General features: G+C 42.3%; 1 protein-coding gene across 2 annotated transcripts in view; it reads right to left on the bottom strand.

Moving 5' to 3' along the window:
• The window catches only part of smg1 (SMG1 nonsense mediated mRNA decay associated PI3K related kinase), a 474,356-nt gene that overhangs the window by 156,825 nt on the left and 297,747 nt on the right, over positions 1-19,784 (bottom strand). For both annotated transcript variants that reach the window (XM_084329910.1, XM_084329909.1), the window contains exon 40: positions 11,524-11,770. In XM_084329910.1, coding sequence (XP_084186036.1) covers positions 11,524-11,770 — 247 coding nt within the window. The remainder of the gene's footprint in view (positions 1-11,523; positions 11,771-19,784) is intronic.

Consider the following 19,784-nt stretch of genomic DNA (forward strand, 5'->3'; position numbering starts at 1 on the left):
TTTAGTATGAATGTGTGAATGAAAAAGTAAACGTTCCTACATCCTGAACGATAGATAATTGATGTTGAATGGGGCCATAGTAATGTCAATTTAGCAATACAATTTAAAAAGTTATAGCCCTGCAAATAAGGTGAACATCTCCATAGACTTATAGCGCTGGCAGAGAGGGTACAATGATGGGTACAATGCCCGGCAGAGAATGGGTTAATCATGATTAATCGCAAATTAATTGCATATTTTGTATCTGTTCTAAATCTACCTTAAACTCTTTTTCAAGTTTAATACTCTTATCAACATGAGTCGACAAATGCATGTTTATTTATTGCCACAATGAGAAATATTGTCCAGAATCTTCAACTAAGATGTGCAAACTACATTGTAAAAAAGAAGAAAAAAAGGCCCCCCAAAAAAATAACAGATGGGGCATACCCAATTTACTAACTGTAACATTACATAGTAATGATTACTAACACAGTAGTGTGTTGAACTTTACACTTTAACTATTCATCCCCATTTTTTAACACAAAAGGATGACCCCTCATGCATTGCAAATTTGCATCAAAATCAAAACAAACAATAACTTAAAAGAAAATAATAATTTAAAACAATGAATAAAGTGTGCATGAAATAATAGGAGAAAGAAAAAGTTAGGAACTTGTTCACCCACACAAGGGCTGAGGACTCGCACCCCCCGCCCGCCCCCCCTCTCTCACTCAAACACACTATCCCAGCTCTTTCTCTCTTGCCCATTTCCTCATCTCACACACACACACACACACACACACACACAAGTCAGAAACAAACATAGTATCAATGAGAGTATAAATAATACACCTGAGTGAAGTCTAGTAAAAAAGAAAAAAAAGTTTAGATCTTTTTTAAACGTTAATCTCGCGATAAAAAAGAATAGTGGCGTTAAAATAATTTTGCGTTGACAGCCTTAACCATTTGGTTGCCGAAAACGTAGAACTACGTTTCGGTCTCTCATCAAAAAACTCTTCCCAACTCTAGGCCCTGCCCTACTCAATATTTTCAACACCTCCTTGTCTACTGGCGTGGTGCCCCTGGCCTTTAAATCAGCAGTCATTAAACCACTACTTAAAAAACCGAACCTCGACCCTCTAATCTTGAAAAATTACAGACCTATCTCCAATCTTCCGTTCCTATCCAAAGTGTTAGAACGGATCGTCGCAATGCAACTTACTGACCATTTATCAAACAATAATCTTAATGAATCTTTTCAATCTGGCTTTAGAGCATTACACTCCACCGAAACGGCGGTTACCAAAATCACAAATGACTTACTGCTCTCTCTTGACTCAAACCTCACTTCTGTGCTCTTATTGCTTGATCTCAGTGCAGCCTTTGACACCATCGATCACTCGATTCTTCTAGGTCGGCTTGAGAATCATGTTGGCATTCGGGGTCTCGTACTAGCTTGGTTTAAATCCTATTTAACTGATAGAACACACTGCATGGTCTATAATGATTTAACATCTGAGACCCTCCCAGTGCAATGTGGTGTCCCACAAGGCTCTGTCCTGGGCCCTTTGCTATTTTCGATTTACATGCTACCCCTCTGCAATATCATACGCAAATTTGGCATAAACTTTCATTTTTACGCTGATTACACCCAATTATATATACCTATTAAGCCAAATGATTCCTCCCAACTACAAAACCTTGAGGCCTGCTTGCTTGCCGTCAAAAAGTGGATGTCGCAAAACTTTCTACTCCTTAATGCAGATAAAACTGAGATGTTAATTGTTGGCCCCCCAAACCACAGAGGCCTGTTTCAGGACATCTCCCTCAACTTTGATACCCGTCATGTATCCCAGAGCTCCACCATAAAAAACCTCCGAGTCATTTTTTATTCCTCCCTCTCATTTAATGCACATATAAAAAATGTCACCAAAATTGCATTCTTCCATCTTCGTAATATCGCAAAAATTCGCCCGATTTTAACTCTGGCTGATGCTGAAACCCTGATTCATGCTTTTGTCTCATCACGTCTCGACTACTGTAATGCACTTTTTTCAGGCCTACCTAATTCAAGCATCAAAATTCTTCAACTCGTGCAAAATGCGGCTGCACGGATACTAACTAGAAAATTTGATCACATCACACCAGTTTTGTCCGCCCTACACTGGCTTCCTATTCAAGCCCGATCTGACTTTAAAGTGCTACTCCTCACCTACAAAATTTTAAATGGGCTTGCACCGCTCTATCTATCCGATCTCATCTCCCGATACTCGCCCGCTCGTGCTCTGCGCTCACAAAATGCGGGGTTTCACAAAATGCCTTCTAGCCTCGAGTCTTTGGCAAAACCATACCACCGCCCCTGGCGTATTGCGCAGACAGACCACACAGTCAAGCAAGAAACCTGAAGGAAATGTATGGATGGTCACCAATGAAGAAAATGCTGAAAAGGACTGCCACATCGCAGGGGTGTTGCTAGCTAGCTAGCGTTAGCTAACGAAGGTTAAGTGAGGTGCTGACGTTAGTGTTGCCAAAGACAGGACGGTAATGGCTAGAAGGCATCCACATTACAGATGGCTGCCTCTGACCGCGGAAGAACAATGCTCTGTGAGTGTTCCGACTGAAAATTAGGGAATGAGTCACATTATTCCCTTAGGCACCATTGAGAACGGTGAAATAAAAATGTAGTCAGAAAAATGACTAGACGTCAATTAACTGAGAAGCTAGTAGTGCTGTGGTTTCCTACCTTTGAAGAGGTAGCTTAGTGCCTTGAAGTGGTAGGTTAGTGCTGTGAAGAGGTGACTTAGGCCATGTCCACACTAAAACGATTTTGGTTGTTTTAGGCAAAGTACTTGATCGTTTGCATCGTTCTGCCACACGGAAATACATTCTGGCAGCCTGAAGACGGTACTTTTTGATACCAGCTTTCAGAGTGCGCAATTCTGAAGATGCCTGAAGACGCCCCCCGTTGCGTCACCATATTTACAAGCGATACGCGGCTTCTCCTGAACCGATGACGCGTTGGCCCACCTCTCCCTTACCCCGCATGCGCAAACTCTCAGCCAACATCACAACAACAATGGCGTCGTACAGAGTAGTTGCGTTCGTGGTGCAGAAGCTATTGAGCCTGATCTGGCTTTTGCGCCAAACTGTTCCATAGCATACCCCTTCAGTTGATCATGACAAATCCTCTCTTACCTTGACTATTAAAAAGCCTCCATAATTTAGTAAATAGTATCCCCATGGCATGGTGCTGAGCTGTAGCCAGCAAGCAATGCTATCAATATTAGCTAAATAATTAGCGTCACATAGCTGGCCTTTTTCTGAAAACCCAAGCACATATAGTTCCATAGCATACGCCTTCAGTTGATCATGACAAATCCTCTTACCTTGACGATTAAAAAGCCTCCATAATTTATTAAATAGTATTCCCATGGCTGGTGTTGAGCTGTAGCCAGCTAGCATTGAAGCTATCCAATGATAACAATATTAGTTAAATAGCTAACCAACTAAATACAATAAGACCGTGGTATCCTGAGGTAACGTTAAATACAGACAACGTTTGCTAGTCGAAATGACTGGACACACACACGGACAAGTTAAGGTGAGACAGCCCTGGTGAATAGGCAAAAAAAAAAATTGAATAGATATCACTATGAAACTTTCCCAGTTTGTTATGTACATAACTTAGAAAAAATTTATTGCAAGTTTTCTGAGATCTTATGTTTATATATGCAAAATAGGCATTACCTCATTAAATATGCACTCATTTGCATATGATGTTTGGTAGGGGTGGGACGATATATCTATCTATTATCAATTATCAAATAGGATCGATGCAACGTAAAAAGATTGATTCATATTGACTTACTTGACTTAAGCCTTTGCACTCCCTGCGGAGCATAGGCCACTGACTATTTCTTTCCATGTTGCACGGTTTTTGGCCTCCCGAACGATGTTGTGCCATCCCAGTCCAGCCTCGATTCATATTGCGATACTCTTATTTTGAAAATCCCCTGGTGAGCATATCCGCCGGGCCGCAACAACAACATTAGCTCAGCGCAGCTCAGCGTGTGTAGACGTTAGACAGCATTGCTTCAGAGTCCGCCTATTTTGCGACTCGAAATAAGTGCCTGTTGTTTTTTTCCCCACAACGGGTCAAATGCATCTAATGCACGTCGCGTTAAATACCTAAATTAACATTGCGTTAGCGTAAGCTAACTAAGCTAAGCTGATAGAGCCATAGAGAGACTGGGAAGGAGGGGGGTTACTGTATTCTCGAGACAGAGCCACTACCAGGATCTGGCCGGTACTGCACCCAATATGCCTTTTCCAGCCAAAATACAGCTCTGAGACAGTGAATAGGATATTAATATATATCTGGGCGGCTACGTGGCGTAGTGGGCAAGGCGCTCGCCACGAATGACGGAGACGCTGGGCTTGCCTGTTCGAGCCCAGCGCTCCACATTGCTTTCAGTTTAGCTGGTCGTTCATACTAATACACATTGGCCGTATTAGGGGGTGGGAAACTGATGGGTGGGGATCGGGCGTTGTGGACAGCGACTCCTACAGGTCGGTTGGTGCGCCTGCGCAGTAGAATCAGGAAGTGTCGGGGGCAGCGTGAGCCTCCCACGCGTTACTCCTAGTCACTGAGAGATCGAGCTGCGCAGGTGAAAAGATGCGACTGCTGTTACCTCAAGTACCGGAGGGGACTTGTGCTATGTATGACTTAGTCCACATTGCAGCCGGCTTGTGGGAGGCAAGAAACAGCGTTCGTGACAGGGGAGGGTTGAATTGGATGATACGAAATTGGGATGGGAGAAAATATAGAAAAATGGGAGAAAAAGTGGATAAAAAAAAAAAGGATATTAACACTTTGGGTGCCGGGAAACGCTTAAACACGTCATTCCCGGCCATGCTCAAGTTGCCGAAGACGCTTTACAGCGTCTTTAATATCAATATTTCAAAAATCTGGGATCGGATTCATATTCCCCCTCCGCTGGCCTGAGATCCACCAGGAGGACCCACTGAGCTCTCTGGCGGTTCAGGAGCGCCATCTGGTGGCCGATCGGCGCAATCGCTTAACAGGAAGTGCTATAGAGATTGTGCTGGTCGGCCGTATTACTTCTGGGCACTCGATATACGTTCCGGGACTTGATCTCGACGCACTACATAGCGATCGATTGCCAATAACTCGATAAACAACATGATTTGGACGTATATACCATTATACAAGCTGGAGATGGACCGGGTAAATCGCCATCCCATAATGATAAAATTTCTACTCTACGATGATCGCCCAACGGCGCGCGGAGACTGGGGTGAGTTTTAGCGTGTAAAGTTACCGTCTTCGATACTAACTGCTATTATCAACATTTGACCCACATTAGATGATTGGTATAACGCTGCCCACGGAATTATAAACGCCCCCTAGCCCATCCGGTCAACATCAGATGACGTGTAGTAACTTCTAGAAGTACGTCTAGTTGGAATTTTTTATATCGCGCTGATTGCCATAAAACTGTATTGCATCATCAATATAATGTATTTGGGGCTATAGATCACGTTCTGGAGAAAGCTGCAGAAAGAGATGAAAACATACTTATACATTAGACCATACTTTACTATGAATATGTGAATGAAAAAGTTTAACGTTGCTACACAATGAACAATACATATAGGACTTTGAATGGGCCCTAATAATGGCAATGTAGCAATAGAATTTAAAAAGTTATAGCCCTGCAAAGAAGGGGACTTTCTCTATAGACAAATAGAGCCGGCAACCTACGGTTGATAATGAATTTAACCCATGGCAGCCAAAGTGTTAATATATATATATATATATATATATATATATATATATATATATATATATATATATATAAAAAACGAACCAAAAACAGTGACCAGGAGGTCTATTTGTATTAAAAACAATAGATTGTTTTTCATTTAAATGTCTGGAAGAGCTCAAATATAAAAATGTCAAATGATATTTCCATTGCCTTTTTTGTTGTTGATTTAAATGTTACGGATTGTGTTAAATGGGCATATAATATCGTCTCATATCGATCGCAGGCACCTGAATCGAATCGTATTGTATCGTGGCAGAATAGAATAGAAATACTTTTATTATCCCGTGGGAAATTTGACACTGCAAATCGCTCAACATTTAAACATTTAGACAGAATCTCATGACTAAACATCTCGACTTGGGCCCCACCCCACTTAACCCAATGCAGTTTGGATTCCGTGCCCTTCACTCAACAGTCAGCCAACTGTCTGTTTGTTGAAAAGGTCAAGAGTGCACTAGATAGCAACAAGTATGTTGGTGCTGTCTTCTTAGACCTTAGCAAGGCTTTCGACTGTGTCAACCATAATATCCTCCTAACCAAACTAACTCACTTCAATTTCTCAGCTGCTACAATAGAATGGTTTAGATCCTACTTATCAAACCGAAAACAATGTGTCACGGTCAATGGCGCCAAGTCCCCATATCTAGACAACCCTGTAGGTGTCCTTCAGGGATCAATCCTTGGGCCCCTGCTATTCTCCCTGTATATCAATGACCTGCCAAATGTGTGTCCCGAACTCAATGTACAGATGTATGCCGATGATGCAGTCATCTACACACAGGGCAAGGACATAGAGTTGATTACATCCAGGCTCACATGCGCACTAGACAAGGTACAATGCTGGCTAAACAGCACCCGTCTCCTACTTAATGCGAAAAAGACTGTGTGCATGTTCTTTAGCAAGCGTCCAGAAACCATCAAGCGGTCCAATGTGTTCCTGAGGAAGGAGGGAAGGAAGGAAGAACTAGTTTCCCACTTCAAATTCCTTGGGGTCATCTTGGACTCAAACCTGACCTTTAAGAAACACATAAAGAAAGTGAGGAACACCATCAACTTCAACATTTCCAACTTCAAACAAATACGGCCCTCCCTAACACTTGAAGCCGCAAAGACATACCTACACTGTATGGTCTTCTCTCACATTGAATATTGCCTTCTAAACTGGTCATTTACTGGGGCCACAGCCATGAAACCCATAGAACAACTCTACAACAGAGCATTGAAGGTATATGACAGGAAACAGTACTCATACCACCACTGTAAAATCCTGGATAAGCATCAAATTTTAAATTTTGAAAACCTCAGACGTTATAAAAGTTCCTGCTTTGTATATAAATGCCTGCACAGATTAGCCCCTCCCCCTCTCAAGGAGTTTATCCACGAGAAAAGGAACACTGGATTAGCCACTAGATCAAACACCAGAGGGGATTGTGAGGTCCATTTTAGAAAGACCGCCTTCAGCAAAAATTGTCTATCGATAAAGGGAAGTGGAACATGGAACAGCCTTCCGGTCCCCTTAAGGGAATGTCCCACCCTGTCCACCTTTAAGGGCCAACTCAGGAAATGGCTGTTAGACAGCCAAATATGCACTCATTAGGGATGTTAGTGATGTTGTACTGACTGAATGTCATGTTAGTGTGGTCATGTCAGTGATGTCAGTTTTTATGAATGAACGTTGTATGGTCCGTTTTGTGTTTGTTTTATGTTAGGACTACGGGTGGAAATTAGCCCTGTGCTATTCCCGGCATATTTACGTCCTTATCATGCTGTGATGTTATGCATACACATGTAAATGATGTTCATTAATTTGCATTGTCCTTAATAAACAAATCTTAATCTTAGAACAGGTCACGAATTAGAATAATAAAACGAATCAAATCAAGTTGCCTAGGATAAGAGTAGAGTAAAATAGAATAAAATGGAATAAAAGATACAGTAAATAAATACAGTAAAAATATACTGAGGTCTACAGTAGGTGTAGTATTGCACAGTGCTGTTTCGAACTAAGTCCAGGAAGATGGTAACTGCCACTCTGTGCCCAGTGATGCAGTGAGGCACAGTGATGCATTGTATAGTCTGATGGCTGTTGGAATGGACTTCCTGTGCCGTTCAGTGCTGCATTTGGGTAGTGTGAGCCTAGCACTGAACATGCTCCTCCTGTCAGCCAAGTCTGTGTATAGTGGGTGGGAGGGGTTTTCCCTGATGGCCTGGAGCTTAGCAAGGCTCCTCCTCTCCGCCACCCTCGCTAGGGAGTCCAGCTCCACCCCAACCACGCTACTAGCCTTCCTGACCAGCTTATCCAGCCTGGTTGTGTCCCCTGCTCTCAGTCCGCTGCCCCAGCAGGTCACAGCGTACAAGAAGGCGCCCGCCACCACCGACTCATAGAACATCCTCAACATCCTTGTACAGACATTGAAGGATCTCAGCCTTCTGAGGAAGTAGAGTCGGCTCTGGCCCTTCTTGTACAGTGCCTCTGCGTGTTTTGACCCGTTCAGTTTGTTGTCGATGTGCACACCGAGATATTTGTACACCTCAACCATGTCCACACCAACTCCCCTGATGGAAACGGGGGTCACAGGTGCACTCCTCCTCCTCCCCCAGCTCCACAACCAGTTCCTTGGTCTTCGCCACATTTAGCTGCAGGTGGTTTTTATCGCACCATGTGACGAAGTCCACTACCAGTTCCCGGTATTCCCTCTCGTCACCATCCTTTATACATCCCACTATCGCAGTCATCAGAAAACTTCTGAAGGTGGCAGGACTCTGACCGATAGTGGAAGTTGTTGGTGTAGACCAGGGGTCTCAAACTCAATTTACCTGGGGGCTGCTGGAGGTAGAGTCTGGGTGAGGCTGGGCCGCATCAAATATTCCACAAAAAAAGGGTTTCAAGTATTCAAAAAAAAGTACAACTGATCCAATCTTCTCAATCTTTAACAATAACATTTCAGAACATGAACAGTTCTTCAGAACATGAACGGTTCTTCAGGCTTCTCAGTGGTGTCAGTGGACTCATCCACAGCTATGGAAATGCACTGTGCATGTTTTTAATTATATCACAAAGCTGTTTATAAAAAAAATAGGTAAAAACCATATTATGCGTTTTCATCAATAAACAAATGCCCCACATTTTTTTATAGATTGGGGGCCTCACATTTTTTTTATAGATTGGGGGCCCACAAATTGATTCTTTCATGGGGCCCAGAATCTCCAGCTACGCCCCTGGCTGGGACTCAGGCTGAACGCATATTTTCCCGTCCATTCACCTTTGAATTGCAGTCGACTTTTACTGACCATCTTTGAAAATGCCATATTTTTCTGCTGGCTGCCTGCTGGCGAAAATAGGCTAATAGCTACATTTATCTCACAGAGATAAAACGGGGAGCGAGTTTACTGTAGATGCGCTTTCAACTGACTCGGACTGAAAGAGAGAGACGACATGCAGTCCGTGAAGACCCGCCCTACTCCCCTACTCTGCCTCTGATTCGCAGACTGTGGGTGAGGGGGAAACACGCTGACGGGACGCGTATGTGATTGGACCAGACTCGTACACAGGCAGACAGTGGCAGTGCTGCGGGACATGCAGAGCACTGCTCGCAGTCAGAGGAGATAGCGAGGATGCATTTGCTTCCACTTTACTTGATATCATATCACTCCGGAATCACGTTTCAACCAAGTCACTAACATAACGTTGCTGTCATGAGCCTGCGCTATGGTAGACTACAAGTGACAAAATAAATAAAACGTCCTACTCTCGCGCAACGACTCGGCAAACAGTAGTGCGCGGGCCGCATTAACACTACACTTTGATGTCCAGTAGGGGGCCGCAAAATATCATCCCGCGGGCCGCAATTGGCCCGCAAGTTTGAGACCCCTGGTGTGGACAGTGAAGAGGAAGGGAGAGAGGACTGTCCCCTGCGAGGCCCCGGTGTTGCTGACCAGTCTGTCTGACACACAGCTCCGTAGGCGCACGTACTGTGGTCTGCCCGTCAGATAGTCCACAACCCAGTACACCAGGGGGGCCTCTACCTGCATCGCCTCCAACTTCTCACCCAGCAGCCCAGGCCTTATGGTATCAAAAGCACTGGAGAAGTCAAAGAACATGACTCTCACAGTGCTCCCCGGCTTGTCTAGGTGAGTGTAGGTAGGCTCGGTTCAGCAGGTAGATGACAGCATCCTCTACCCCCAGTCTGGGCTGGTAGGCGAACTGGAGTGGGTCTAGGTGGGGTTTGGTCACCGGGCGGAGTTGCTCCAGGACTAACCTCTCCATGGTCTTCATTATGTGAGAGGTTAGAGCCACCGGCCTGTGATATCGGAACGATACTTTGTGATATCGGAAAATATCATATCGTTGTCCAAAGAATCGATATCGTATCGTATCGTGATGAAACTGGTGATTCCCACCCCTAGAGTTTGGGTATAAATACCAACATTGGATGATGCCAAAAAAAATTATTCATTATGTTGACAAATAACACAGTGAACTTTTTACAGAAGGGATTGTGGATGTCTTTTTATCATCCCATGAATCAGGAAATGCTGACTACAGTCATAAAAAAAAAATCTATTTTCGCCATGTTTTTTGGTCTAAATGTACTATAAATCAGATATATCAACAAACCCCTCTGTAAAAAGATGCAGGGTATATATAGGAGGAAATGTGGAAAGTATGGTGTGTGTAGGTGCTATGGAATGGTACATGTCTATCCTTGCGTGTAAGAAAAACACATTGTAAAATGCCATAATTTTCTTTTTTGAAACAGCCATTTACAAACACAATACCTAATCAAACCATTAGTAATTGACAACCTAAACACATGCCTGATAACTGAATAATAATAATAATAATAATGATGTTATTGAACTGAACAGAACTACACACAGGCTACAAACAGTGTAGTAACAGTGTAGTACCCCCTAATAGGCAAAACAATATTTGAATAGATATCACTATGAAACTTTCCCAGTTTGTTATGTACATATAAACTAAGAAAACATATATAGCAAGTTTTCTGAAATTTATGTTTATATATGCAAATGAGGCACTTCCCCATTAAATATGTGCACATTTATGGATGAAATAAGGCAAAATGAAGTAAAATAAACAACTAAATGTGTGTTATTGATGTTTTATTGTCACTAGTTTCATAGAAGACATGTTTAGGAAGCAAAATATAACTAAATCTCAAAATCAACAAAAAAAAGTATATTTGCCTATTCACCTGGGGTGTCTCGCCTTAAACATCAATCAATTAATTTATTACAACACAGGTAGTTTGAGCTGCCTTCGACCGCACCACCGGGCTATTATATTATATACGGCTTTGAGCTCTCGCTCTCTCCTGCCGATTAAATCCACAGCTCTTCCTCCTCCTCATCACCGGCTGCCTGTGAAGCTGCACTCGCGCCGCGGTGTGTGTCTCTCTTATCCGTTGAAAACTAGCGTCGGCTCAAAAGCATAGAACCGGACACACAAGTTATCGAAAACAACGATCGACAACACTTCCGGTCGGTTTTCAAAATAAAAGAGCGAAAAACAGGAAAGACATTTATTTTGTAAATTTGTGGCATGCACTTATTATCTTGAGACGTTTTCATTTTTACGGAAACCTTTTTTTAAATGAAAACTAAACGAAAACGAAAAAGATCAAAATCGTTTTAGTCTAGACAAGGCCTTAGTGCCGTGGTTGCCTACCTTTGAAGAGGTAGGGGTAGTTGCGTCCGTCTGAGCCCAGGAAGTAAAGTTTCTTGGGCTTGGTCTTGGTGGGCAGGATGGTGATGGTGTTGCCCACACTCTGGATGGTGACTGCATCGGTGGCCGACACCTCCCCCGGCAGGGCCATCTCCGTGGTGGCCATGGAGGCCAGGCGAGGGCTGATCTCATCCAGACGCAGGAGGTAGCTGGCCCGCTTCTGGGCCCTCTGCTGAAGACTCAACATGATCTAAGCATGAGGAGAGGGAGATATAAACATTACACAGGTTTCAACAGGGGGCAAAATCACAATATTGAAAAAGCGGATAACATCAAATGAACAGAGTATCTTCACATTCACATACATTTACATTTAGTCATTTAGATGACGCTTTTATCCAAAGCAACTTACAAGTTCTGTACGTCAAGTCATCAGGAAGAGCACAATATACTTAACATAACTCAATTTACAGTATGATTTACCCCTCACTGTTTTATATTTCTTTGACTATGGCTAATATAATTAAAAAATATGTGTATACTATGTACACAAGCCACATTTCAACATTACCCTGAACTTTTCCTGGAACAACATAGTAAGGCTGAGCCCGAATGTTCGAACGTTTGTTCGTTACGTTGGCATTCGAATTCTAAATCAAAATTCGAATACATTTTTTTTATTTTATTTATTTATTTTTTATATATATTTTTGTATGTGTCTATTCATTCTGTTTAAACCAATGGGGGTTTTCTTCACAGTTGCAGATAAAGAGTAGGCTACACTAATATAGTATTAAAAAAAACTGCTGAGTTATATTCATTAATCGTTTCTTCGCCAATAACGAGTCGCCAATCTAATAACGCCAATAACGAGTTTATGCGTTTTTTATTTTTTTTTAACAAATGTTTTTTATTTTTGACATGACATACAAACCTTTACAGTAGAAATCCACTATAAAACACATACATGCTCTTACTCGTTCCCCCCCCCCCCCCCCCCACCGGACCCCCCTTGAATACATCCATTATTCCGTTTGATACCAAGGATTAATAGTTCATATAATGTTTTATCCTCTCCACCACCCCCAACCAGATTTCTATGCTGGCTTCATTAATACCTAGAATTCGTGCGGTAGATATCTCCAGGTAAATCACATCAAGATATGTAAGAATCCATACCCTCCGGCACATTTTATCAGGTTGAATCCAGCGTGATGCTATTAGCTTTTTGGCAGCCGTAGTACCGGACAAGATTAGCCTCTTTATGTGTACAGGGTGTGATACCTGAGAGACATCATTCAGCAGCAATACAGAAGGCATTACAGGTATTGTCAAATACAAAAATCCTGATAATAGTGTGGTTATTTCTTCCCAAAATATCTTAAAAGGCGGACATTCCCAATACATATGCATAAATGTACCATCATCACCGTTTGTACATAAGGAACATTGAGAGTCTTGTTTAAGCCCCATACGGTTCAATCGAATAGGAGTTAGGTAAATCCTATGAATAAAATTAAGATTAATCTGTTGATGATCCGAGTTACGTGACGATAGCCGAACGTTTGCCCAGACCTCAGCCCAATCAAAATCTACTTCCAGGTCTGGTATATCCATCCTCCAAACTGAGTCTAGGGGAAGGGCTTCATACGAAGATGTAAGTAAGTGACGGTAAAAGTCTGTGACAAATCCTCTCGATGTCTCCCTTTCATAAAAGAACTTGTGATATCTGTGGTACTCAAGTGGTGTCTTTAATGGGACTCCATGAGCCTTCAAGCATGCTAATAATTGTCTGTAGAAATAATATGTGGAACTGGTGAGGTTAAATTTGTTAAATATATCTTGATAGCTACAGAAACCCCGTTCGTTGAAGATATCTCCCAATGTATGTATGCCATTATTTTCCCATTTGGGAAATCTGATAGGTTGTTGTGCAATAAGGAGTGTATTGTTATTAAATATGGGAGAGTGTTTATGCCATTTATGTTGGTTAGTAAAAAATAAAAATTGTGTTTCACGCCATATCCGGATCACATGTGTAATAAGAGGGCCAAATTTCAAGTTGCATTGCTTAATTGATAGGTTGGTGTATACTACATCCTGCAGTCTATGTGGTGCCACAATGTTTTCTTCTAATGTTCTCCAGGATACAGATGCTTGAGAATCAAACCAGGTGATCAGTGGTCTTAAAGAGTACGCTTTAAAATAGTGGTAGAAGTCTGGAAATGCTAAATCTCCGTCGGCTTTGTTTCTCTGTGCGGTGGATCTTTTAATTCGTGGAGGTTTATTGTTCCAAATAAATGTATATGCGGCGGAGTGTAATTTTTTCCAGTAGCCAACGGTAACGGTAGCATTGAGCTGAAGAAGTTGATTCTGGGTAAAACATCCATTTTAACTATTGATACTCGGGCCTGTACTGAGTTTTTATGTTTTGATCACCTGTCAAAGTAATTTGTGATCCCTTCTTGGATTCCTGTATAATTATACTTCACTGTTTGGCATATAGTGGGGAATATTTCAACTCCAAGACATCTAAAGTGTTCTACCATTTGTATATTTCCTGGAAGGATGGTAGCCTTCGCAGTGACATTCAGTGGAAGGAAGGCCGATTTTGGCCAGTTTATCCTAAATCCCGAGATTGCCAAAATCGTTTATTAGCTTGAGAAGATGAGGTAGTGAGGTGGTAGGGTTTTGCATGAACAATATTACGTCGTCCGCATATAAACTAATATGATGCTGTGTGCCCCTAATTGAGATCGGCTCTATGGATTGGGATTGTCTTATATACTGTGCTAAAGGTTCTAAGGATAGAGCAAATAGTCCGGGACTAAGAGGACAACCCTGTCTAGACGAACGCGAAACAGGAAAGAGAGGGGAGATGAATTTACCTGTTATAACCATGGCCGATGGCTCTGTGTATAGTACTTTTATCATATTAATGAATCCTACACCTAACCCCATCCTTCCGAGTACTGCCCATAAATAAGACCATTCCAACCTATCAAAGGCCTTCATCGCATCCAAGGATAATATAGCTGTAGGAGGCACGATATTCTTGATGTTGTCTATCACATGTAGTAATCGTCTAATATTATCCGTGATCAGGCGGCCTCTTATGAAGCCTGTCTGATCAGGATGAACTAGAGCTGTCATATGCTTTTGAAGTCTGATGGCTAGTACCTTAGCATACAGCTTAAGATCGGTTCCGAGGAGGCTTAAGGGTCTATAACTACCACATTCTGTGGGGTCTGTCTTTTTTAAGGAGGACAGATATGAGTGCCATATTGACGTCCTGGGGAAGTTCCCCTCTTTGATTGAGTATAAAATCATATCCAGTAATTCAGATTCCTTTATTGAGCCATTTGTGTAAAAACACATTGGTAATTGTTGCAGCAATACAGTGTATGCATTTTCTTTTCTTTTTTCACAGTAAACACCAACACAGACGCATGACAAGAAACGAAACAGTGCAGTGGAGGATTAATCAATAAAATACATATATATATATAAAGTGAAGAGTGCAGAGTTCCAGTACGGACTAGTGCAGTCAGTGTCATTGTGCCAGTGTCACTTGGGGGCAGAGGGGGGGGGGGACCTGAGGCATTGATCAGCCTGGCGGCTGAGGGGAAGAAGCTCAGTCTGTGACAAGCTTTCACAGCCTTTGGGATCCTCAGCCTTCTCCCAGAGGGGAGCAGGGTGAAGAGGCTGTGACCGGGGTGGGATGGGTCGGCCATGATCTTCCTCGCCCTCTTCAGCGCCCTGGAGTCGTGCAGGGACCTGAGGGAGGGCAGGGGACAGCCGATAACCCTCTCCGCGGAGCGAATCACCCGCTGCAGCTTGGCGAGATCTTTTGCCGCTGCAGCGGGGAACCAGGAGATGATGGAGTGGGTAAGGATGGACTCAATGATGGCAGTGTAGAATTGGGCCATCATGGTCCTCGGCAGTTTATATTTGTTTAACTGCCGGAGAAAGAACATCCTCCCCTTACTTGGGGTCCAATTACTTCCCAACATGAGAGGTAAAGTTCTGGTGGGATACCATCCCAACCGGGAGCCTTCCCACTTTGCAATTCCGATATAGCCTCTCTAAGTTCCTCTAGTGTGATAGGTGTATCTAACTGTTTAGCGTCTTCCTCTGAGAGTTTAGGTAGGTTAATTTGATCGAGAAATGTATCCATTTTATTATGATCGAAAACCACTTCTGATTTGTATAAGTTGGAGGGGGTCTGTAACAAGCCTTTGTTGATCCTTAATAGTAGGGATATCAGCAAATTGTGCATTGGATCTTATCTTCATAGCTAGTAGGTGACTTGGTTTAGAGCCATGAAAGTAATAATGTTGTCTTGTACTACATATTTGAAATTCAGATTGTTGTCTTAAAATGGAGTTAATCTCTTTTTTTAACACATTAATTTGAGACTCCAATTGACCCGAGTAGTCGCGTTGTAAAGAAGAGAATAACGACGAGTAAAGCGTTTCCAGCTCTACCAGTTTGGACTGCCGTTTTTTACGGAGGTTGGAGGAAAAGACCGTAGTGTTGTCCTTGATAAAACTCTTTACCGAGATCCATAACATTCTGGGGTCCGGGACCGAACCCACATTAGTCTCCAGGAATTCATCTAGTTTATCGTTGAGTTGTAGAATGTATTCAGTGTTTTTCAGCAGTATAGAGTTAAAGCGCCATCTTGGGGCTCGGGATGTCAGTCTCCCAAATGAGCCCTTCAGGAGTAAATAACTGATCTGATAATGTGCTGGGTTCCAATTCCACATCAAATCTATCAAATAGTCTAGGGGATGCAAAAACATAATCTATTCTGGAAAATGACTTGTGTCTTGCTGAGAAAAAAAGAGTACTTTAGGGCCGTTGGGTTGAGTAGTCGCCATAGATCATTTACTCCCGTATTCTTGGCCCAATCCTTTAGTGCATTAGATGCCTGTTTCTGATCATTGGAAGTGGTGGGGTTAGATTTATCAATCGAGGGATCCCATATGGCATTAAAATCCGCACTATAAATGAATACTCGGGGATGTCCAACATTGCATTTGTGAGTATTGCGTAGAAGTTGGCGTCATAAAGATTAGGGGCATAAGCCGCTACCAATGCAATTTTCCTATTACTGTATAGGGATGGGTACCATTCACATTTGAACCGATACGGTACCGGTACCTGTGAATCGATACCGGTACCCAACGGTACCTTTTTTTCTGTACTTTAGTCTCAAGAAATTTAATTTACCTACCTCAGTCGTGAAAAAATTAATCCAAACTTCAAATAACTACAATTTCGACCGTTTTCGGCTTGCCATTGCTCCGACTGCTTTGTTGTTGAATCAAGTCAAATCCTAGGTAAGCATATATTGTGCGTGTGAACGTTGACATGAAAAGAAAAAAGGTTAAAAAAAAAAAGAAAAGTTTAAAAGTAAAAAAAAAAAGTAAAAAAAAAAAGAAAAAATCGATACTCTGTAGTACCGACGTGTTTCGGTTCGGTACCTCAAAAGTAACGAATTCGGTACCCATCCCTATTACTGTATTCTATCTTAGCAATAGTTACTCGGCCGTCTGTATCAGACCATAATGTCCAACAATTTAATATTCAATTTCCTTTTCACGACTATAGCTACCCCACGGGATCTAGTTCCAAAAGATGAGTAGCTAATATTATGATATATTTTGTCCGCCAGCTTTACATTTTCAGCTTCTAAAAGGTGCATTTAGCTTAAAAGAGCCACATCAACCCGTTTGCTTTTCATCAATGTAAGCACGCTTTTGCGTTTATGTTGTTTGTTCAGTCCCCTAGTATTCCAAATCATTATATTAAGACTAGCCATAATCTAAACATGTTGCTGTATTCTTGTGTGCAAGTCGTCTGGAGAAGCGATTCACAATAGATATATATCCAATTATTGAGGTCCTGTTGAGAGCAGAGCTTGAGCATGATAACAAACATAAAAAACACCCATACATAAATTCCCTTATCCCTCTGAAACCCCATAGGATTCCGACCCTCCCCCCTTACACGACCAGTCTGCCCAGACCGAGCGATTCATTCTTAACTTTCCTATGTATGCCATAGGATCTAACATTCTAAATTCTACCATAAGTAGAATGTCAACTGTGGCTTGGCCACTCTCCTGTTAAATAAAAATAAAAATAAGCTTCAAATATCATACCATAATCACTTACATTTTATACGAACTTGTGTAAGTTAAAACAACCCAAGAATAATAGAGAGGTATTGAACTGAATAGAGAACCTAAAAAAATTTAAAAAAGAGAACATTTACTTAGACCTTGAAAGAGCTTTGCTATGCTTAAACATCTAGAGTATAAAGTGGAGAGGTAGTGGAATTATTTACAATTAATAAAAAGAAGTTTTTAAATACATATATGCAGCACTTCCCCTAGCCAGGGGTGGGCGATGTTCCGTTGTGAAGAATGTTATTCCCCCGTAGGTCTTCTGGCTGTATGTCTGGCCACATATTGCTGTGATTCCAGAATGTTCCATGTATCAATGTTTTTTAATGTTCTAGATTATTCCAATATGTCGTTTTTACAGTACCAGAATGTTCCAGTATGTTCCAGAATGTTGTTAGAAATCCATACTATTAAAATAAGGAACGCTTCATGAATTTGCGTGTCATCCTTTCGTCATGCTAATCTTCTCTGTGTCGTTCCAATTTTTAAGTCCAATATGTCCGCAATAATAAAAGTCCAACGGGGAAAACATTCAATAACTCAGAGCTCGTAGGTCTCTCTGTCCCAAATCAGCGGTTCATTAAAGTTTATACGATAGTGTCCATGCCTAACAAAGATTAAAAGGCTGTATATAAACTATCCTGCATGTTGTGCTGCCATGTATTTGCCAGCCTCTTCAGGCGAGTTGAGGAAAACCCTTTCTCCATGTTTATCGACGATGCGAAGTCTTGCTGGGTACATCTTGCAGGGTACATCAATGTGGGATTGTATTTCCCCAAATAGAGTTGAGACATCACCGTCTTGTACTTTGCCCGCAAGGCCACCACTTCCTGACAATAATCTTCAAAGAAGTATATTGACACATCCTTGTATTTCAGGTTGCCTTTCATCCTGCGCGTCTCCCGAATGATCATTTATTTTATTCTGACTTGACGTAGGACAGCCATAATCACTCTAGGTCTGCCGTTGTTGTCGTTGGATCGGGTCCCCAATCTGTAACACTGATCCACCTCAGGTACCATAGGAAGGATAGTTGGTCCCAGGATTTTATGTAATTCTGTCGCAAACGCTTCAGGATGTGTGCAGCTCACCGACTCGTCCAGTCCGACTATACGGATATTCAGTTTACGAGATTGATATTCCAGCTTGAATATTTTAGCTTTTTGTTCTTCATTGTTTCGCTTAAGCTCAGCCGTTATATTGTTGAGATCCGTTATGGATACGTCCATTATTTCGAGTCCCTGCTTGTGTTCTTTGTAGTTCCCCTTCATCTCAGCCGTTAGCTTATCGTTGATCTCAGCTATTTCTTTGTAGATCAGACCGAAATTATGTTGATGTTCTTCCAAACCAGTTTCCAATGCTACGGTGCGCTTAAAGTGGAGATGAAGCAGTGAGCAATGTGATCCTAGTTTGTTTGTTGTGTACCTTGTGTAAGACAGGGTTCTATAATCAAATGTGAAATCTATCTTATTTGTCTGAAAAATATAATATAATATCCCTGTTTTCAACATGGGCGCCGCCATTTTGTTGCTGACGTCATGGCTGACGTCATACCGTGGCTTGGGTGTATACACTCTGGTTAGCTGCCTATATTGAATGGGTCAGTCAGCAGATAAAATGTTGCCTACAAAACAACGGGACCGCGGTGGTTCTGTTTGTATTGCTCCTGGCTGTTCAAACTAATTTTACCATGTGAGAGAGAGGAAAGTTGGTTAATTTCCACAAACTACCAGTGAAAAAAACAGTGTTGTTGACATGTTGGCTCGGGCTGCCTGCACCCAGACGGCGCGACCAGCCTGTTGGACAGGGAAGGAGGATCTGCAGCGAACACTTCATTGCCTCGGATTATGTTGTTGGGGTGGGATGTTTGTCCAGAAGACCACTAATCAGCTGAAGCCGGACGCGGTTCCCTCGGTCTTCGACAGACAGACCGGCGTTAGCTCTCGGGGCCCGGCGTTAGCTCTCGCTAGCTAGCGTTAGCAACCGGAGCGTCGCGGAGCATTCAGCCTGCTGGCTACACAGCTTGTGTAGCCAGCAGGCTGAATGCTCCGCGACGCTGGTTGAAGTGGGT

The sequence above is a fragment of the Notolepis coatsorum genome (genome assembly GCF_963971535.1).
Source record: "Notolepis coatsorum genome assembly, chromosome: 14".
NCBI classification, from domain to species: Eukaryota; Metazoa; Chordata; class Actinopteri; order Aulopiformes; family Paralepididae; genus Notolepis; species Notolepis coatsorum.